This window comes from Suncus etruscus, chromosome 5 (assembly GCF_024139225.1).
Source record: "Suncus etruscus isolate mSunEtr1 chromosome 5, mSunEtr1.pri.cur, whole genome shotgun sequence".
Classification (NCBI taxonomy): Eukaryota; Metazoa; Chordata; class Mammalia; order Eulipotyphla; family Soricidae; genus Suncus; species Suncus etruscus.
The window spans coordinates 76,468,747-76,491,623 of NC_064852.1; the positions used below are offsets into that span (position 1 = coordinate 76,468,747).

Genomic DNA, 22,877 nt, shown 5'->3' on the forward strand with positions numbered 1-22,877 from the left:
GATTTACCTAAAATCTACCCATAAGATAATTTAAGCATTTGAAATAGTATTTAAAGACTTACTTTTTTTTAAAGTTTCATTTTATTCTCCTTTTTTTTTTTGTTTTTTTGCTTGTTTGTTTTTGGGCAGCATCCGGTGGGTGCTCAGGGATTACTTCTGGCTATCTTCTCAGAAAATAGCCCTAGGCAGGCACTGGGGACCATATGAGATTGCCTGGATTTGAACCAACCACCTTAGGTCCTGGGTTAGCTGCTTACAAGGCAAACACTGCTGTGCTATCTCTCTGGCCCGAGTATATTTAAAGACTTTTTAAAGATTTTAAAGATTTCAAGATTTTTAAACATTTTTTTAAAGATTTTAAAAACATGTTTTATTTCTGCTAAATAATAGATACTTTCTTTTTTCATATGAACATATCTTAGATACTGAAAAATGAGTGTTTTTTTAAAAAGCAAGTGGTATAAGAAAAATGATTGTTTCCTTATTAAAAATAAATTATTTCTATATTTTCAGAGAATATAGAAACCATAGATATGGTTTCTATTTTTAATTAAATTTATTTTTTATTTATTTACTATGATTTACAAAATTGTTGATTACTATTTCCATAAAAAGAATGCCATTTTATTTTTTTTTTTCTTTTTTCTTTTTTATTTTTTTGGTTTTTGGTCACACCCAGTAGCACTCAGAGGTTACTCCTGGCTCTATGCTCAGAATTGCCCCTGGCAGGCACAGGGGACTATATGGGATACTGGGATTTGAACCATCGTCCTTCTGCATGGAAGGCAAATGCCTTACCTCCATACTATCTCGCCGGCCCCAAAAAATGCAATTTTAATAGTTAGATGGCATGTGGCTGTATTTCTTAACAATCAACTTATTAATTATTGAGAAAAATTACTGAGACAAATTATTAAAAAAACAAAACTTCCACACTAATCCAAACAAAAATATTTAAACTTACAGGTGTATAATCACTCCATTGCCATGATCCTTGTAAATCTGGGCTCCTTTTATTCAAACCTATCCAAATCCAACGTGGGTTACTATAAAGAAAGTGTTAAATGGATTTAGAAATCAGTAAGAGCAGACTTTTCCTCCCATAAAAAAAGATAGGGATCCAGTACAATGGGTAAGGTGTTTGTTTTGCATTTAGCTAATATGAGTTTGACCCCAGCATCCCATATGGCCCTCCAATCATGCCAAGGGTGAACCCTGTGTTCAGAGCAAAGTGTAAGTTGGGTGTGCTCAGAATCAAAGAAAGTGTTAAAAAATATTCTTAAGCATGGCATTTGGCAAAAATATTAACCATTTACATGTTAAATTGTTTTTCTGGAGCCACACCTAGTGGTGCTCAGAAGTTATTCCTGGCTCTATGATCAGAGGTCACTCCTGGCGGCATTGGGGAAACCATACAGGATACCAGGGATACAACCCAGGTTGGCTGTGTGGAAGACAAATGCCCTACCTGCTGTGTTATGGCTCTGGCCCCTACATGTTAAATTCTTAAGACAAGTTTATTCTAAAAGCTTTGTCACTCATTTAGAAAGATAACTGTGGGGGGGAAGCACAACCGGTGACACTCAGGGGTTATTCCTGGCTATAAGCTCAGAAATCACTCCTGGCTTGGGGGACCATATGGGATGCCGGAGATCCAACCATGATCCATCCTAGGTTAGCGCGCACAAGGCAGATGCCTTACAGCTTGCACCACTGACAGGAGCACATACTTTACATGCAGAAGCCCTGAGTTTGATCCCTACATACATGGTACCTCAAATACTGCTGGAACTGCCTTCACAGTCAAAAAAGTGTGTCAGGGCTGGGTTACATACAGTGGGTAGGATGAACACCCAGGCCAGATCCCCAGCACTCCATATGGCACTCAAGTCCACTTGGAGTGATCCCTAAATGCAGAGCCAGGAATCAGCCCTGATTATCACAAGGTAATACACAAAAACAAAAATAATAATGTTGTCACAGGATTTTTGTATGTGTGTATGTGTGTATGTGTGTGTGTGTGTGGCTATAATTTAGTGGTGCTTTGGGGGCTACACCTGATGTGAGGCCTCTGGGATACAACACTATGCCTGGAATGAAACCCCAGGGTATAACCTGCAAAACAGTGTCCCAGCACATTGAGAAAAAGTTTTAAACTATAAATGACATCTGAAATGAAATCAAACCCTAAATGTAAAATGTATTAATTTTAAGTTGTTACTACTTTGAGAGATCCTGGCAATCAAACCCGGGTCCTTATATATGTAAGGAATGGATAGTACTACCGAGTCACATCCTTATCATGTTACTTTCTTATATAAATGGCAGAAGCCATTCTACTTTGAATGCACTAGGGTAAAATAGCAGATGATTATTTCAAAGCTATTTACTATATAGCTATTAGACAATGTTTTTAAAAGTAAACAAATACAATAATGCTAATATTTTATTAAACAATTTAAAAAATAATTTCTACTACCCATCAAGATTGTAGTAAACAAGTATTTTAGTACTATCTAAATTAAAAAATGTCTGGATTATTCTATAAAATATAACTAAGTGATTATAATTAATTACTTAGGTGATAATATTTAACACTCATAATCATTTATTTTACATGCAAAGTATCGAGTTAAGTAAAATACTGATAAAGAAAAATATAAGACCTAATTTCATCTTTAATTGGCAAATAAACTATTTGGGAAAACCAGGTATAGATATGTATATATACATACATGTATAAAAATATAAAACATTTGGGAAAACATCAAAAGAACTAAATTTTAGGGGGCCAGAGAGATAGCACAGTGGTAGGGTGTTTGTCTTGCATGAGGCCAACCCAGGACAAAAGAACTAAATTTTGCATATATTTTTTATTTTAGTGATTGAGGCACTGTGATTTATAGCATCATTAACAATGGTTTCCCATAAACATAATTTCAAAACCACATCCAGAACTATAAAAATTTTTGTGAGATTGGTAGGGCAGAGTCTTCAAAGGTTAGCTAATGATTCTTTAAAGCCATAACCTGAGTGTTTAACATGCACAGCTATTCAGACTGGCTGATAGAAGAATAAGCATTATAAAATATAATATAACCATAACTTTAAAGACAGGACATACATTTAAGTGCTCCCTTCTCCTCAGGATTAAAGTTAAATCTAAGTTTTCAATAACATATATCCAGTATAAGTAAGTGATATAGCCACTAAAGAGTTTTCTCTAATCCACTTGTAAAATATTTGCAAATGAGTAATACCTTTAGGCCTTAATAAGTCACTTTACTTAAAAATGTAACTTTCTAATGAATTTATGAAAAAATATATATTGAAACATAATACATATGTTGCATGTTCATAAATATGACATATATTAGAGAAAATATGAGATTCAAAAGTAAAATTAATCCTTATCTCAAAGCCCAGTAGAATATATGTCATATAAAAATATGCAACTTTAATAATATTAAGAAGTATTAAAAAACATTTGCTAGTTCATTAAAGAATACACTTAATCTTATTACTTTAAGATAAAATAATTGCTCCTGGCTTGGGGGAGCATAGGGGACGCCAGGGGATCACTGTTGCCTGTCTTAGGTCAAACCGCTTGCAAGGCAAACACCCTACTGCTGCACCACTGCTCTGGCCCCTAGAATTGTTTTTATAATATAAATAATGTTCCTTCCTTCCTTTAAAGTATAATAAAGTGCTAGTTTTTATGATAAGAGTGTTCTTTTCCTAAGGTGGGCAAACAATTTTTTGATTATAGGAGTATGTATTATGCAGACAATACAGTTTGCTTCATATGACCTTGTGTTAGTTGCTAGGATAAGAGTACAAATAAAGTATGGTCCTATAAGTGGAAGAGTTAAAGAGAATTAATTTTTCTTTGTGGTTTCTGGTTTAAAAAATCAGTACATATTAACTTTCTGATTAGAAAAAAATTAAGAATTTTTTTCAATAAACTATATTATAGGAATAATAAAAGAAAAGGTTTTTATTTTGGGTAAAATTTTGGCCACATTCAGAAGCACTCAAGAATTACTTCTGGCTCTGTACTCAAAAAGTACTCTTGGGCCCGGAGAGATAGCACAGTGGCGTTTGTCTTGCAAGCAGCCGATCCAGGACCAAAGGTGGTTGGTTCGAATCCCGGTGTCCCATATGGTCCCCCGTGCCTGCCAGGAGCAATTTCTGAGCATGGAGCCAGGAGTAACCCCTGAGCACTGCCGGGTGTGACCCAAAAAAAATACTCCTGGCAGGCTTGGAAAATCATATGGGGTGCCAGGTATTGAAACTAGGTCAGCCGTGTGCAAGGCAAACACCCTACTTGCTGTGCTACAGCTCCAGCCCCAAATGAAAAGGTTTTTACATTAAATTTTAACTATGTTTTTACTGAGTTGGGATTTGAGATAACATAAAAATTAGCATAGATAATCTCATTCTGAAAGTATTACCTGAACTGATCCGTTAAAAAGTGAAGAAATTCCTTAATTTCATCCACATGACTAAAGCTGGGTAGGTGTGCTCCAAGTGCTTGGCAGAATCTTTCAGCTTCTTCCCAGTTCCTCTTTCTTACAATTCTTTCTGTGTGAAATAACTTAACAAAATAGAATACTAATTTTTTTCTGATCATCATAAAGTAGCCATAATTTGAAAGTTACCATCTGCTGTGTAGCTTCTGAAATGGATTCTTATAGACATAATACAGAGATACATAAATGTACGTTAGATTGGGACTCAGAGATTTCTTATTGCTAGATTCAACTGAAGGGTACAATAGGTGCTGAATGCATTGTCAGAGGGATGGCTTTCCTCAGTCAGAATGGGAATCTTTTGTCTCTTCTCTTTCTTTCTTTCTTTCTTTCTTTCTTTCTTTCTTTCTTTCTTTCTTTCTTTCTTTCTTTCTTTCTTTCTTTCTTTCTTTCTTTCTTTCTTTCTTTCTTTCTTTCTTTCTTTCTTTCTTTCTTCTTTCTTTCTGTCTTTCTTTCTGTCCTTCCTTCCTTCATTTCTTTCTTTCTTCCCTTTTTACTTCCTTTATTTCTTTCTTTTCTTTCTTTCTTTCTTTCTTTCTTTCTTTCTCTCTTTCTCTCTTTCTTTCTTTCTCTCTTTCTCTCTTCTCTCTTCTCTTTCTCTTCTTCTTTCTTTCTTTCTTTCTTTCTTTCTTTCTTTCTTTCTTTCTTCTTTCTTTCTTTCTTTCTTTCTTTCTTTCTTTCTTCTCTCCCTCCCTCCCTCCCTCCACCCCTCCTCCCTCCCTCCCTCCCTCCCTCTTTCTTTCTTTCTTTCTTTCTTTCTTTCTTTCTTTCTTTCTTTCTTTCTTTCTTTCTTTCTTTCTTTCTTTCTTTCTTTCTTTCTTTCTTTCTTTCTTTGTTCTCTCTTTCTCCTTCCCTCCCTCCCTCCCTCCCTTCCTCCCTCCCTCCCTCCCTCTCTTTCTTTCTTTCTTTCTTTCTTTCTTTCTTTCTTTCTTTCTTTCTTCTTTCTTTCTTTCTTTCTTTCTTTCTTTCTTTCTTTCTTTCTTTCTTTCTTTCTTCTTCTCTCCCTCCCTCCCTCCCTCCCTCCCTCCCTCCCTCCCTCCCTCCCTCCTTCCTTCCTTCCTTCCTTCCTTCCTTCCTTCCTTCCTTCCTTCCTTCCTTCCTTCCTTCCTTCCTTCCTTCCTTCCTTCCTTCCTTCCTTCCTCCCTCCCTTCCTCCCTTCCTTCATTCTTTTGTTTGATTTTTGGGCCATATCTGGTGGCACTCAGGGGTTACTCCTGGCTCTGTGCTCAGAAATCGCTCCTGGCAGGCTCGGGGGACCATATAGGATGCCAGGTTCAAACCCAGGTCTGTCTCAGGTTGGCCATATGCACAGAAATAGCCTACTGCTGTATTAATATTATGTCCCTCTCTCCTGTGTTCTTAAAAAATGGAGAGAGAAAATGAATAGAGATGGGGTAACAGGAGGGGGCCTGCAAAGGATACACAGGAATGCTCTACGATTGAAATTTTCCACAAAGAAATATGGTAACAATACAATTCTGAACACAATATACCAAGGTCTGCACAAGTACAGGACAATTTTATGAAGAAGAAAAATCAAAGAATAGGATGGATGTACTGGTGTGCAAACCTTGGTAGATATAGTAAAACAAAACTTGTTACATTGAACTGTTTCTTTCATTGGTAATGACTGATTTAATGCCAAAGGAACCATTTCAAGTGAAAAAGAGCAGATGACACGATAGTAGGTTGAATCAGTGGTCCTGATTCTTTAGGTTACTTTAAATATATGTGTATATGTATAAATACACATGTATATATGTATATAGGTAAATATATGTATATGTATACATATGTTTGTTTATATGTATACATATACATATTTATATATATGTGTATAAGCATATACTATATGTATAAATACACACATATATACATGTATATGAACATGGCATCTATACATTTATACAATCTTACCATGGCATCCTGATGGGCATCCTGTACCTTAACTAATGGCTCAGCCATGTGACTTGTTGCAATCAATAGAATATAGAGTGGGGCTGGAGAGAGAGCACAGCAGCAGGGTGTTTGCCTTGCAAGTGGCCAACCCAGGACCAACTGTGGTTCGAATCTCATTATCCCATATGGTCCCCTGAGCTGCCAGGGGCGATTTCTGAATGCAGAACCAGGAGTAATCCCTGAGCATCTCCAGGTGTGACCCAAAAACCAAAAAAATAAGGATATAGAGATAAAGAGGATTAGGATGTGCTTGTTACTTGGCCTTGCCTCTAATTCAGTGATTAACTATGAGAAGAAAAAAAACCCTTCTAGATAATTAGTTAGTAGAAGACTGAAGGACAGAATACCTCAACTCCTAGCCTGGTGCATAACACAGTAAACTTGCAGTTAAAAAGTAAAAGTTGAATACTTAATTAGATCAATTAAACCCTCGATTCCTAAAATGTGTTAATACAAAATGTTTGTTGTTACTGCCACTGGATTTTGAGGAAGTTTCTAATGATTTGTTTGGGAAAGAGGTGACTGATATAGATCCTAAAATAAACTTTTTTACATTATAAAATGTGATAGAACTCTTCCTTTGACATCCAGAATGAGAAGGATATGAGAACCATAAATCAAGTGTAAGCATAACACGCAGCTCACCAATTTCACCAAAAAAATGTGAGGCTGGAACAATAGCATACCTGATAGGACATTTCCCTCACACACAGCAGACCTGGGTTTGTTCCCTAGCATCCCAGGTTGTTTCTTGAGCCTGCCGGGAGTAATTTCTGAGTGAAGATCCAGGAATAACTCCTGAGTGTCACTGAGTATGGACCCCCAAAAATCCAAAATAAAAACAAACACAAATTTTATGTGATTTGTTATGATAAGCTGTTTGTTATGTACCACAGGCTAAAGAATGTACCTACAAGTACTCTGTGCCCAAATATTTCGGGGATAGTTCTGGGGAAGAATATAATTTGCAAAAGATACTGGACTGAGCAGAAGACAGATAATTTCATCCAGGGACTGAATGAGACCATTACTTTACCTTATAACAAAAAGAACTCGAAGATAGACTATGCCAGCCTTCAGAACAGTGTAAGACTTTGGGTTTTGGAGCTGCTTCTTCAGTCTCAGTGGGTCCACTTATTTTCTTGCAAATTGAAAGTGCTCTGAAGCTATTGCAGTCCTTTACCTCCCACTTCCCAAGGGACCTTTCAGAAGACATAGCCACACAACCACCTGGAAAAGCTGGGGTTCAATTGAAAATTTTATTTTAAAGTTACATTGTAAGATGAAAGCTCAAAGTTAAAGATATAAGTATCCCCTATCCTTTTATTGAGCCAAGGTGAGGTGAAGAAACAGGAAAAAAAATGGAGGAAAATGTGTTGCTCATAAAAATGATGATGACCATTAATGGTAATATGTGGATGTCATTACTTCTTGCTAGATTCTATGCTAAGATTCAAATAATTGACACATCAAACCTAATGAGATAGTTTTACCATCATACTGAATACTGAACATTAGTGAATTCTACAAGGTAAATAGAAGTGCCTGACTCAGGACTGGGATCCAGGACATCTGTACCCAAAATTGTACTCTACACAAGTGTTTTTTGATCTTTTCCCAACTATGCCTTCTTCCTAATTTGTTCCTTAACTGATGATTCTTGCTTTATCAATTGTCCCTTTTTGTCTTGTATCATGAGTCCACATATATGAAGTTATTAACCTGTGCCCATTTAGAATATCCTGGGCATCCAGAGGTGGGCTATATGGCCCCTGGTTGAAAACAGTGCTCTCAATTACTATGCTATTCATGAAATCTCACTAGATTCCTCTATTATAACAATTTTGAATAATTTTATATTTATTTATTATTTTTTGAAGAATTTTGAACAATTTTAGAAAGATCCTAAAATGAAACTTTAACTTTATGATGCAAAGAAAGGCTGGTGCAAAAGGAGGTAATAACATACATTATTTACAATTTATTTCATTGTGGTCAGAATTTTAATTAGTCACAACAACATAGAACTGTATAATCAGATCCATTTTCCAGATGTAGGAAAGTAAACTGCTGATGAGCACAGTTAATAAACAAGTAGACCTAGGACCTGAACCCAGATTTGCCAGAAAAAATTCCAAGTTCCCTCTTCAATTGCATCAAGCTGACTAGTATAGATGTAAGAATCACATACATTGCACAATAATGAGGATAACTTGTACCCAAAAAGAAAAAGAACTATCCAGAAAGTCTTTTTCAAGAGAAAAAGGGAAAAAAAGTGCAGTGCTGCCATGAATAAATGTGTGACCTCCTCCATTTTACACTTACCAATGACTTACCTTAGATAGATGGAGATGACTGAAGAAGGGAGAAAATACTCTAAAGAAACTTTAAAGATAGTCTTTCTAGCTACATGACAGAGGGAATAGCCACTGTAGCTACTTCCAAAGTTATTATTTAACCACTGAACTTATTGAGGAAGAATATGACAATGACTTTACGGTGAAAGAAATTTCATGTGTGTTACATATTAAAATATTTGGATATACCCTGTGTTTCACAGAGACTATCTATAGTATTGAGCATATGGATCACTACTGGCAATGCTCAGGGACCCATATGCAGTAATGGGATTTGGACCATTGTGCAAGACAAGCAATTTAATTGCTGTACTATCTCTCTAGCCCGACAATATTATAATTTAAGATACTAATTAACTAGGATTAATATTTATATCCTTCACCTTGCATAAATAAAGAGTACATTTTATTGTCAATGCCTCTCACTTTCAAAGAGATGGTCTTGCATTACAAATTCTGTGGTCATTTAAAAGTATTAAACTCAAATATTCCAACTTCTGAATTTTAAGAAATAAAAAGTACCGGATTAGAAATTAGAATTTTTGAATTTTGCTGATAGGACAATTAGATCATTTCTATCAAATCACCTTGTAAGGCCTCTGTTTTCACAACCTTAAAATCATAAAGTACTTCTAAGATCTTTTCTGTCTCAAACATGATAATTCCGAGTAATTATGGTCAGTGATTTTGGCTGGTTAAGTAAGTTGAGAACTGTGTTTTAGAATATATAATACATATTATATATGGCTACTTTAATTCTCATTCTTTGAGAACATTTGATTTTGTAGAAAGAAGTTATTAAATAGCATGATCAAATAATAAAGCACTTTACATCTAGAGGGGCCAAAGTGATAGCGAGATGGTAGGGCCTTAGCCTTGCACGCGGCTGACCCAGGACAGACCTCAATTCGATCCCCGAATTCCTATCTGGTCCCCCAAGCCAGGAGTAATTTCTGAGCACATAGCCAGGAGTAACCCTGAGTGTCACCGGGTGTGGTCCAAAAACCAAAACATAACAAAACTCCCCAAAAAAACACATTTAGATTTTGTTTGTGACACATAAAAAAAGATCTTATATTAATGTTCTAGCTCTGGGTATTAAAAGATAATTGTTAAAATTATTTTTGGGCCAGAGTGATAGCACAGTGGTAGAGCGGTAGAGTGCATGCGTACGACCAGGAACAGACCCAGGTTCGATCCCTGGCATCCCATATGCTCCCTGAGCCTTCCGGGAGCGATTTCTGAGTGCAGAGCCAGAAGTAATCTCTGAGCACCACGGGGTGTGGACCAAAAATTAAAACCAAATAAGTAAATAAATAAATAAATAAGTTTTCCAGCTCTCTTATGTTATTTCCAAGGATTTTTCAGGAAAGAAAAGTCAGAGCTTCTATTTATGGTTCCATAGGTAGGAATATTGAAGATCATCACATTTCAAAGGTAATTTGGGAGGAATGCTGTACTTCACAAGTAACTGTATTCTATGATAAAGCTAAGGTTCTTACCTGGCTCAAGAAAATTCCAGTTGGAAAAGGTGACAGCCCGCTTTCTTCCACCAACACTTGACCAACTATACTCCCCAAGTGAATCTTTATCTCTCAGGCCAGTCCAGAAGTATTTATTTTGAGATTTAGTATATTTTTTAATCATATCATTCAAGAATTCTTGCTCAAATCTATAAAACAGTCAAATTACTATATAAGCTGAAGATGTATCTTTTCATCTTAGAAAGTTTATTTAGCAAAGGAACTCAGATCAAATAGTTCATTAGAACATCTTTATTGATGGTCATACCTGCTAGTTATAGTCAGATTACAGTTGGTTCCAAAAGGGACCTCATCCTTATAAATCTTGTAACAGGTTTCTCCATGCTTTTTCCAGCCCTAACTCAGAAAAAACAAAAAACAAAAAACAAAACAAAACAAAACAAAACAAAAACCCAACAATGTAAAACTATCTTACAGACTGATGTTCTTCTGACATAAAAAGCTCTGGTACATAGCTAACATTTTCTAACTTGCAGAAAATAAGGACATGGTCTGCAAATGCATCCACAATGTTCATAATGGCAAGAGTGGGATACATCTTCATCAAACACCTCCATAATACTACAAATCTGTATAAGACAAACATTGTCTTCACGTTTTTTGTCCTCAGTACCTAGCTCATCATAATAACAGTTGTTAATTGCATTTTTTTATTTTGGTTTTTGGACCACATCTGGTAGCACTCAGGGATTACTCTTGGCTCTGTGCTCAAAAATTGCTTCTGGCAGGCTTGGGGGACCTTACAGGGTTGTCTGAGTGCAAGCCAAATGCCCTACCACTGTGCTATCACTCTGACCCCATGTTAACTGCATTATTTTTCTGTTTGTTTTGGGGCCACAACCAGCTGCACTCAGGGATTACTCCTGGCTCTGCGCTCAGAAATTACTCCTAGCAGGCTCAGAAATCATATATGATGCTGGGGTTTGAACCTGGGTCGGCTCTTGCTGTACTACAGCTCCAGCCCCCGAGTTATTATTTTTGAATAGGTATAATAAAAGTGGAATAATTCAATATTTCAGCATTGAGACAACAATCATGTACATTTTTGAGAAAATTTATAACCAGAAACTTTGTTTTGTTTTATTTGGTGACCACTCACTCCTGAAAGTACTTTCAGGGGTTACTCATTGCTTTGTAACTCGACACTCCTGGTGGGCTCACAAACCATAGAAATATATGGGATGCCAGGAATCAAATCTGGGTTGGCTGTGTGCAAAGCATGTGCTTTACCCATTGTAGTAGGGCTCTGGTCCAGTGAAAGTTCTTATCTTTACAGGCCAGAATGGTGGCGCAGAGTGATAAGGTATTTTGCCTTGCCGGTGCTAGCCTAGGATGGACTGCAGTTCAATCCCCTGTGTCCATATAGTCTCCCAAGCTGGGAGCGATTTCTGAGTGAATAGCCAGGAGAAACCCCTGTCACTGGGTGTGGCCCCCCAAAATAAGTTCTTATCTTCTATCAGAATGTCAATATACTATAGCTTACACCCCTCAAGCCTGCTCTTTTGTAACCAAACAAGTTAGAAAATTGTTATCCAAATCTGAACTCAATTTTAAGTCTCTATTACCAACCCTAAGAAGATACAATTCTCATTAGATAAATTTATGCATGGATTTTACATACCTCATCTGGAGGACATATCTTCTCAGAATCAGTTTCATTTATTTTTTCTCCCTTCTTCTTACATACATATTTAAGTTTATCTTCGCATGACTGAACTTTCCATTGACCTAGCTTTTAAAAATATAGAAAACATTTCCTGCCTTATATTTAGAAATGAAACATTTCCTGCCTTATATTTAGAAATGAAGGTTAACTTATATTAAATCAAGTTTTTTTTTTCCACAGAATTTTGAGGATAGAAAAGTATGAAGGGAAGAGGGAAAGACAAGGAGTACAAAAAGTAAAGTAGGAGAATTAATACAAATGCAGGATAAAATCTAAGAGAATTAATCTAAGAGAAGAGGGAAAGACAAGGAGTACAAAAAGTAAAGTAGGAGAATTAATACAAATGCAGGATAAAATCTAAAAATAAAGTCCTAGAAGTGTGGGCTCCTATCGGCCCACAAAATGCCGGCTCATAGTCTGTTATTTCAGCATCATCCAAAGGTCACAGTGCAATAGAGTCAGTTTTCTTATGATAATTATCAACTAAAACCATCAAAATATACATAAGAGAAAAACAAGAGAAAATATGTTTCAGAAGCAGTTGCCTGTTTTCTAGTTTTTCCCCCATAAGATATGGCAAAAGTTCACCTACAGTTTAACAATGTGCATAAGAAGAAGATGAAATTTGCTCTTTGGACAGATCTGCAGGGAACTATGCTTAGTAAAGTAAGTCAGAGGAAGAAAAAAATACTATATTCTTTCACTTATATATGGTACATAAAAATTAATGAATTAACTGAATAAGAAAAGAGCACATGATTTGCTACAGAACTTAGGAGAAAGTAATAATGATTAAACTTATTAAATGATTAAAGTAGGATTAATTCAGGACTTAGATGTAAACTATATGTATGCAGTATAGTAGTTGTTAATATATAATGCTATACAACTGAAACAAATAATGTTAGGATGTGATGTTACTTCAGTAGAAAGTTGTCTTTCAAACATGAAAATACTTTTATCTTTGGCACATCAACAAATCTCCTTGCCTCAGTTTCCTCATGTATAAAATAATGATGGTGAGAGGGACTCTTGTGTAAGTCTAGAATAAAAAAAATCTCCTCTAAATAAATTTCAATATAGAATTAAAAACTCTCTCCTTCAAATGTGTTACTTCACATACATTTTGCTTAATTGACTAACTCACTTTATTACTGCAAATTAAAATGTTATAGGTCATGGGACCGGAGCATAGTACAGGAGGAAAGGCACTTGTCTTGCAGATAGCTGACCTCATTTCAATCCTAAGCACCTCCAGAAGTGATCACTGAGCACAGAGCCAGGAGTAAGGCTTGAACACTGTTAGGTGTGGTACCAAATTAAAAAAAATTTTTTTAACAGGTAAATTTTTGTAGAGGTCGGTTTTGAACACCGGAATGCTATCAGTTCACTTTTGCCTGTGGATCTCATTTCTACCTTTATGTATCTCTGTGTGTGTGAAGTGGGGGGACATTAGGATAATGGTGGAGGGAGGTAGACATCTGGTGGAGGATGTACTGGGATGTTTAATGCATAAGACCCGGCCATTAACAGTTTTTTAAACCACATGATGCCTAAAACAAATTTTTTTTTTTTTTGGTTTTTGGGTGCTCAGGGGTTACTCCTGGCTGTCTGCTCAGAAATAGCTCCTGGCAGGCACGGGGGACCATATGGGACACCGGGATTCGAACCAACCACCTTTGGTCCTGGATCGGCTGCTTGCAAGGCAAACGCCGCTGTGCTATCTCTCCGGGCCCCTAAAACAAAATTTTAAAGAAAAAAATGTACATTTTTTTTCTAAAAAAAAGGGACATGGTAATTGTGGCACTGCTTAAAGTACAATTTTTTTTATAAATCAAAGATTAAAAAATACTTTTTTAATGTCATCTTGAATATTTTTCAATAGAGTTCTAGATTTAGTCTACTATTAAATTCATCTTTTAAATCTTATAAAATGCACAAATTCAAAAATACATAAATATACATTTATTGCTTCCTTTTAAGTTTCTGTATAAGTTTGGGTAACACAATTGGTTCCTTCTAATCTTTCTAATCAATTAAAATTTCCTAGAAAGGTGATACTAGCAAAATAAATTAGAGAAGTTTATAAGTTCTTTTTGCGGTATGCTTGGTAGTGCATAGAGGGTACTTGTATTCAGGGGTCACTCCTAGAAAAGCTCAGGGTCTATGCAATGCTAAACATTGAACATTGGGCTTTATTCTGGGTTCTTAACTAAAGCTTACTTATTAAATGTTTAATCATTCCACAGGAATGAAATGGTCTCTGAAAAAAAGTTAGACATTTGTTTCTGGCCTCATACATATGAGGTATGTGTTCTACAACTGAGCCATATCCCCTTCTCTAGAACTAATTTTTAAATAAAAATATTTTTCCCTTGGTGACTAGACAGATTGCACATCGGTAGGGTGTTTGCCTTGTACGTGGCCAACCCAGGACAGATGGTGGTTTGAATCTCAGCATCCCATATTGTCCCCCGAGCCTGCCAGGAAAGATTTCTGAGTGCAGATCCAGGAGCCAGGAGTAACCTCTGAGTGCCTCTGGGTGTGACCCCCTCAAAAAAAACCCCAAAATACATATTTCCCACTTCTCAAAGATGTATTATTTTTATAAAAATAAGTACATTAATTCAGAAGGTGGGAGGATATGAACTAAACTTTATACTGACAGTCCTGAGACTATGCCAGTTTATTAAACTGGCATAAGAATTTAAGGTCTGCTCCCTGTGTGTGACACCAGGCGGGGAAAGTACACCGGCCCAGTGGGGCTCAGCTGTGAAAGACTGTGAGTGTGACCTGTCTATGTCTGTCTACTGTCCTCTTGCGTGAAACTCTTGCGAGTGGGGCAAAAAGAGGCTCAGAGGAGCACGGCCGCGTAGCGAACTCTTTCTAAGGAAAGAACTCCATTGCAACAAGAAGGAAAAATCACACTAAGAACGGCGCTATATCACAGAAGCAAACATTTCTCTCTGGACTGTCTTCTCTGTTGCATGCTCGGGCCTAAGATTTGACCCAGTGTGAGGCTTCATCCACGGAGGACTCCCCTCCCTTAGAGGCAAGTCAGCCCATCCAGAAAGGGAGGAGCCAGAGGAGTGTGCTGCCTACATCATATAGACAATGAATACCACCACAACACGTAGAAAAACGCACAATACAAGTGTGACAATGGGGAAACAACGCAGGCCAGCATCAGACATAGAGAATGAAGATGACAATTCTGAGGACCAGATAATGACTGAACAACTAATCAACCTCTCAGATAAGGACTTTAGACTAGCAATATGGAAGGTGCTCAACAGACTCCAAGAAACCATGGATCGAGTTGAACAGAACACTAATAAGAACCAAGAAAATATGAAGGCAGAAATGACAAAACTCCAAACTGAAATAACATGTCAACTAACAGGACTGAAAAAGTCAGTAAACGAAGTGAATGACAAAATGGATAAGCTCTGGGACAGGGTATCAGAAGCTGAGAATAGACTTGGTGCTGTGGAAGATGAGATACATAACAATTCCATACAGCAGGAGAGATTGGACAAAAAACTTAAAGCAAATGAGCAGACAATGGAAAAATTAGTCAAAGAATGGGAACAGACGAAAATAGAAGTCTATGATAAGATCAACAGAAACAACTTAAGAATCATTGGAGTCCCAGAGACCCAGGAAGAAAATTTCCAGGAAGAATCAATGGTCAAGAACATCATTAAAGAGAAACTTCCAGAGCTAAAGAATATATGTGATCAAATCCTGCATGCCCGAAGAGTACCAACCAAAAGAGACCCCAGAAAAACCACCCCAAGACACATCCTAGTCACAATGACAAATCCCACAGATAGAGATAGAATTCTGAGAACAGCAAGATCAAAAGGGGAAATCATGTTCAAGCAAGGCTCCCTGAGATTTACAGCAGACCTGTCACCAGAAACGCTCAATGCCAGAAAGCAGTGGTGGGATATTGTGACAAGACTGAATGAAATGAATGCTTCACCCAGAATACTATACCCAGCAAAACTCACTTTCCGGTTTGATGGAAGAATACATGGTTTCACAGACAAAAAACAGCTCAGAAACTTCACAGACACAAAACCAGTCTTAAGAGAAAAACTGAAAGACCTAATCTAAGACAAGACTACCCAAAAGACACACCAAATTTTGAAATAAAGATGGCGTTAAATCCCAGGACAATTCTTTCTCTCAACGTCAATGGACTAAATGCACCAGTTAAGAGACACAGAGTGGCTAAATGGATCAAAAAACTCAATCCAACCTTCTGCTGCCTACAAGAAACGCACCTGAATAGTCAGAACAAACATAGACTCAAAATAAAAGGCTGGAGAAAAGTTATCCAAGCAAACAACACCCATAAAAAAGCTGGAGTGGCCATACTAATATCAGATAATGCAAACTTTATACTCAGGAAGGTTGTAAGGGACAAAGACGGACATTTTATATTAATCAAGGGGTATGTAGAGCAGGAAGAATTCACTCTCCTAAACATATATGCACCGAATGAGGGGCCAGCAAAATATTTAATACAACTGTTGACAAATCTGAAAAATAATATCAACAACAACACAATAATTGTGGGGGACCTTAACACGGCTTTGTCAACACTGGACAGGTCAACCAGACTGAAACCCAACAAGAATATACTAGACCTGAGGAGAGAAATGGAAGAAAGAGGCCTAGTGGATATATATAGGACACTCCATCCCCAGAAACCTGGATACACATTCTTCTCCAATGTACATGGGACATTCTCCAGGATAGACTACATGCTGGCACATAAAACATACCTCCATAAGATCAAGAGGATAGAAATTTTGCAGAATACCTTCGCTGACCACAAGGCTCTGAAATTATTTGTGAACTCCAAAGGGACTCAGAAGAAACACTTTAACACCTGGAAGTTAAACAGCCTCATGCTCAATAACCAGTGGGTCTGAGATGAAATCAAGGAGGAAATAAAAAGGTTCCTGGAAACAAATGACAATTAAGACACAAACTCTCAGAACTTATGGGACACAGCAAAAGCAGTACTGAGAGGAAAATTTATAGCTTTGCAAGCACACATCAGGAAGGAAGAAGGAGCTTACCTGAGTAGCTTAATGACACAGCTAATAGAACTAGAAAATGCTCAACAAAAGGACCCAAGAATAGGAAGACAGAAGGAAATAACAAAGCTGAGAGCAGAAATTAACGAAGTGGAAACTCAAAAAACAATCCGAAAGATCAATGAAAGCAGAAGTTGGTTCTTTGAAAAAATAAACAAGATTGATAGACCACTGGCAAACCTAACAAAGAAAGAGAGAGAGAGAAACTTGATAACTCGTATCAGGAATGAAAAAGGAGAGATCACTACTGATATGACAGAGATTCAAAGGGTAATCAGAAACTACTTTGAAAAACTCTACGCCACTAAAAATGAGAACCTGGAAGAAATGGATAAATTCTTGGACTCTTATAATCTTCCAAGGTTGAAGGAAGAGGATGTAGCATATCTAAACACCCCCATCACCATTGATGAAATTAAAACAGTAATCAAATGTCTGCCGAAAAACAAAAGCCCAGGTCCAGATGGATTCACTAATGAATTCTATCAAACTTTCCAAGAGGAACTACTGCCAATCTTGGCAAGACTCTTTCATGAAATTGAACAAACAGAAACACTTCCAAATAGCTTTTATGAAGCCAACATCACCTTGATACCTAAACCAGACAGAGACGCTACCAAAAAAGAAAATTACAGACCAATATCACTGATGAATGCAGATGCAAAGATCCTCAACAAAATCCTGGCAAATAGGATTCAATGCCTCGTTAAGAAGATCATCCACTACGATCAAGTAGGTTTCATCCCAGGAATGCAAGGCTGGTTTAACATCCGTAAATCTATCAACATAATACACAACATCAATAACAAGAAAAATAAAAACCACATGATCATATCAATAGATGCAGAGAAAGCATTTGATAAGGTCCAACACCCATTCTTGATCAAAACTCTCAGCAAGATGGGAATGGAGGGAACCTTTCTCAATATAGTGAAGGCCATCTACCACAAGCCAGTGGCAAATATTATCCTCAATGGAGAAAAACTGAAAGCCTTCCCTCTAAATTCTGGCACAAGACAAGGCTGTCCTCTCTCACCACTCCTATTCAACATAGCACTGGAAGTACTTGCTATAGCGATTAGGCAAGAAAAGGATATCAAGGGAATCCAGATAGGAAAGGAAGAAGTCAAGCTCTCACTGTTTGCAGATGACATGATACTCTACTTAGAAAACCCTAAAGACTCTATCAAAAAGCTTCTAGAAACAATAGACTCATATAGCAAGGTGGCAGGCTACAAAATTAACACACAAAAATCAATGGCCTTTCTATATACCAATAGTAATAAGGATGAAATGGACATTAAGAAAACAACCCCATTCACAATAGTACCACACAAACTCAAATATCTTGGAATCAACTTGACTAAATATGTGAAGGACCTATACAAAGAAAACTATAAAACTCTGCTCCAAGAAATAAGAGAGGACACACGGAAATGGAAACACATACCCTGCTCATGGATTGGCAGGATTAACATCATCAAAATGTCAATACTCCCCAAGGCATTATACAGATTTAATGCCATCCCTCTAAAGATACCCATGACATTCTTCAAAGAAGTGGATCAGACACTTTTGAAATTCATTTGGAACAATAAACACCCTCGAATAGCTAAAGCAATCATTGGGAAAAAGAATATGGGAGGAATTACTTTTCCCAACTTTAAACTGTACTACAAAGCAACAGTTATCAAAACAGCATGGTATTGGAATAAGGATAGGTCCTCAGATCAGTGGAATAGGCTTGAATACTCAGAAAATGTTCCCCAGAGATACAACCATCTAATTTTTGATAAAGGAGCAGGAAATCCTAAATGGAGCAGGGAAAGCCTCTTCAACAAGTGGTGTTGGCACAATTGGATAGCCACTTGCAAAAAATTAAACTTAGACCCCCAGCTAACATCATGTACAAAGGTAAAATCCAAATGGATTAAAGACCTCGATATCAGCCCCCAAACCATAAGATATATAGAACAGCACATAGGCAAAACACTCCAGGACATTACAGGCATCTTCAAGGAGGAAACTGCACTCTCCAAGCAAGTGAAAGCAGAGATTAACAGATGGGAATATATTAAGCTGAGAAGCTTCTGCACCTCAAAGGAAATAGTGCCCAGGATACAAGAGCCACCCACTGAGTGGGAGAAACTATTCACCCAATACCCATCAGATAAGGGGCTAATCTCCAAAATATACAAGGCACTGACAGAACTTTACAAGAAAAAAACATCTAACCCCATCAAAAAATGGGGAGAAGAAATGAACAGACACTTTGACAAAGAAGAAATACGCATGGCCAAAAGACACATGAAAAAATGTTCCACATCACTAATCATCAGGGAGATGCAAATCAAAACAACGATGAGATACCACCTCACACCCCAGAGAATGGCACACATCACAAAGAATGAGAATAAACAGTGTTGGCGGGGATGTGGAGAGAAAGGAACTCTTATCCACTGCTGGTGGGAATGCTGTCTAGTTCAACCTTTATGGAAAGCGATATGGAGATTCCTCCAAAAACTGGAAATCGAGCTCCCATACGATCCAGCTATACCACTCCTAGGAATATACCCTAGGAACACAAAAATACAATACAAAAACCCCTTTCTTACACCTATATTCATTGCAGCTCTATTTACCATAGCAAGACTCTGGAAACAACCAAGATGCCCTTCAACAGACGAATGGCTAAAGAAACTGTGGTACATATACACAATGGAATATTATGCAGCTGTCAGGAGAGATGAAGTCATGAAATTTTCCTATACATGGATGTACATGGAATCTATTATGCTGAGTGAAATAAGTCAGAGAGAGAGAGAAAAACGCAGAATGGTCTCACTCATCTATGGGTTTTAAGACAAATGAAAGACACCCTGGTAATAATAATTTTCAGACACAAAAGAGAAAAGAGCTGGAAGTTCCAGCTCACCTCAGGAAGCTCACCACAAAGAGTGATGAGTTTAGTTAGAGAAATAACTACATTTTGAACTGTCCTAATATTGAGAATGTATGAGGGAAATGTAGAGCCTGTTTAGGGTACAGGCGGGGGTTGGGTGGGGAGGAGGGAGATTTGGGACTTGGGTGATGGGAATGTTGCACTGGTGATGGGTGGTGTTCCTTTTATGACTGAAACCCAAACACAATCATGTATGTAATCAAGGTGTTTAAATAAAAAAAAATTAAAAAAAAAAAAACAAAACAAGTACCATGACAATGTTAATGAGTGAGAGAAGTAAAATGCCTGTCTCAAGACAGGCAGGGAGTATGGGTGAAGGGATATGGGGTGCATTGGTGGTGGGAATGTTGCACTGGTGAAGTGGGGTGTTCTTTTTGTGACTAAAACCCAACTACAGTCATGTTTGTAATCACGGTGTTTAAATAAAGATTAAAAAAATAGAATATCTCCAAAAAAAAAAAAAAGAATTTAAGGTCTAAAGGAATTTTATTATTTTATAATTATTTTTTTAAGCTTCATGGTTACAAAATTGTTCATGATTGAGTTTCTGCCGTAGAATATACACCACCCTTCACCAGTGTGCATTTTTTCTGCCAGCAATGTCCTCAGTTATCCCCACCTCTATCTATGGGGCAGGCATTTCCCTCCCCCCTCTCTCCCTCTCTCCCTCCCTCTTCCATCTCTCTCTCTCTCTCTCTCTCTCTCTCTCTCTCTCTGTCTGTCTGTCTGTCTGTCTTTCCTTTTTGACACTGAAGTTTGTACTATTGTTAGTGAAGAGGTACCCTGCATATCACTTTATCTCCTTTGAGCACTCTGTTCTTATCCAGAGTTATCAGCTCCAACTATCATTGTCATAGCAGACCTTTCCCTACCCTAACTGCACTCAAACTACTCTTTGTGGCAAGCTTCATACTATGGACTAGTCTAAAAGTATTTTATTATCTGGCCAACAAGAGAGCAGATAGTTTTAAAAAAGGAAGTGGTTTGTTTATTTAATATTGTATCCCTCCCATTAATTATCAAATATTTTTTCTTAAACAAAAATATCCCAAGCAAAGTAATAAAAAGTTAAAAACTCACGTAACAGTCAACCATTTTAATATGGCATTTAGTAAAAAAGGTATAGTTTGTAGAATATTTATAGATGCAGCAAAAGTGCAGAAGTAAGAGAAAGACAAAAAAGATCATGGGTGATGTCTAGGGGCATACTGAGGAGTGCAAGGGTCAAAAGAGGGTGTTTGTGAAGAATTTTTCGAGGTCCTCACTTTGATTTTATATAAAGTTACATACTATATAATCAAAATTTGTTTTTATCATCAAGAAGTATTATTTATTTTTTAATTTTTACAAATGCACCAATACTATTTTATATTGCAGTGCCATGCACTTCATTTGAGTACCAAAATCTCTCCATCTGGGACCATTATCCCACGGTCCCTTCCCCCACTGCCAAAGCAGATTAATCTTAGTTTTTCTTTTTTTTTGGTTTTTCAGGCCACACCCGTTTGATGCTCAGGGGTTACTCCTGGCTAAGCGCTCAGAAACTGCCCCTGGCTTGGGGAGATCATATGGGACTCCAGGGGATCGAACCGCTGTCCTTCTTTGGCTAGCACTTGCAAGGCAGACACCTTACCTCTAGCGCCACCTCGCCAGCCCCAATCTTAGTTTTTCTTAGCTACAGCAATAAGAACATAAATAAACTTTAGAGGTTATTACCTTTCCAAAATAGGAAACACAGTTAGGAGTCTTATTATAGGGAACATGTGGTTGATTTTCGTTCCAGTATGTTAGGGTAACTTCAGTACCATCTGACCACTGAAATAAAGTTGGCGTATTTGTGTTCTTAAGGCCTGTCCATATTTCTTCTTTGGTATCTAAAAGAAAATGATTTTACTTCTTAGGTTTTACTCAATTAAAAACTTGAACTTGTACACTGTTGTGATTTTTACAATCTAATATGGATTTTTTTAAAAAAAACTTTGATGGATTCTTAATCTACTAAAGTGTTGGTAAATTAGGCAAGTTGGGGAGATCTGTTATCAGCTGGTCACTTCTTCAGGAAGATAAGACTGATGAAATAGTGATATTATGATTTGCCAGCTGGGAGGCCCTGACATCTGATTTAAATGAACTTTATGTAAAACCATAAAATTCTAAGAATACAATCATAGTAGTCCTAGTAAGAACAAAAATATTGTCCATCATGGTTTTGGAAGTGTGCTTTTCTCACACTAAAAAAATATGAACATGAGTTCAGAAGGGGAGAGTTTTCAGATTAAATTGTGGCTATCTGCCAAATTTTATACTGTTTGTACTGAGAGAAAGCAGCTAATTAGAACCAAACCTGGCATAATTATTGAGTTCTAAGGGGATTCTATTAAATTGGCCAGAAAAAAATAGTTAGTACTCTACTGGCACCGAATAGATATCCATTCACTTACTGGTGAATTCTAGGAGGAAGTTTAAATACTGGCAATCTAGAATGTTTGAGTCTCATATTTTAGTTTGCAAATAGTTACAAAAGTGACATAATCAATATTTAAGCTTTTCAACAAAAGAAAATTTATTAATAGTTTTACTACTGAATTGGCAACCTCTTTCTGTGTGGGGCTATGCAAATTTGTAAATTAAGTAAAGTTTTAGAAAGGGTAAGCATTCAGTTTCCCAGTACTTGAAATACATTTTATTTGTTCAAAAAAAAAAAAAACAAAAAACAACCAAATGTCTGGAGTTTATTGCAGTG

At 37.0% G+C, this 22,877-nt stretch overlaps 1 protein-coding gene across 1 annotated transcript in view; it reads right to left on the reverse strand.

The window, feature by feature from the left end:
- LY75 (lymphocyte antigen 75) overlaps positions 1-22,877 on the reverse strand; it is a 124,329-nt gene that overhangs the window by 69,670 nt on the left and 31,782 nt on the right. The window contains exons 8-14 of the mRNA XM_049772864.1: positions 21,851-22,008; positions 12,014-12,124; positions 10,640-10,728; positions 10,351-10,520; positions 7,528-7,730; positions 4,455-4,597; positions 965-1,046 (exon numbers count right to left, since the gene is read on the reverse strand). Coding sequence (XP_049628821.1) covers positions 965-1,046; positions 4,455-4,597; positions 7,528-7,730; positions 10,351-10,520; positions 10,640-10,728; positions 12,014-12,124; positions 21,851-22,008 — 956 coding nt within the window. The remainder of the gene's footprint in view (positions 1-964; positions 1,047-4,454; positions 4,598-7,527; positions 7,731-10,350; positions 10,521-10,639; positions 10,729-12,013; positions 12,125-21,850; positions 22,009-22,877) is intronic.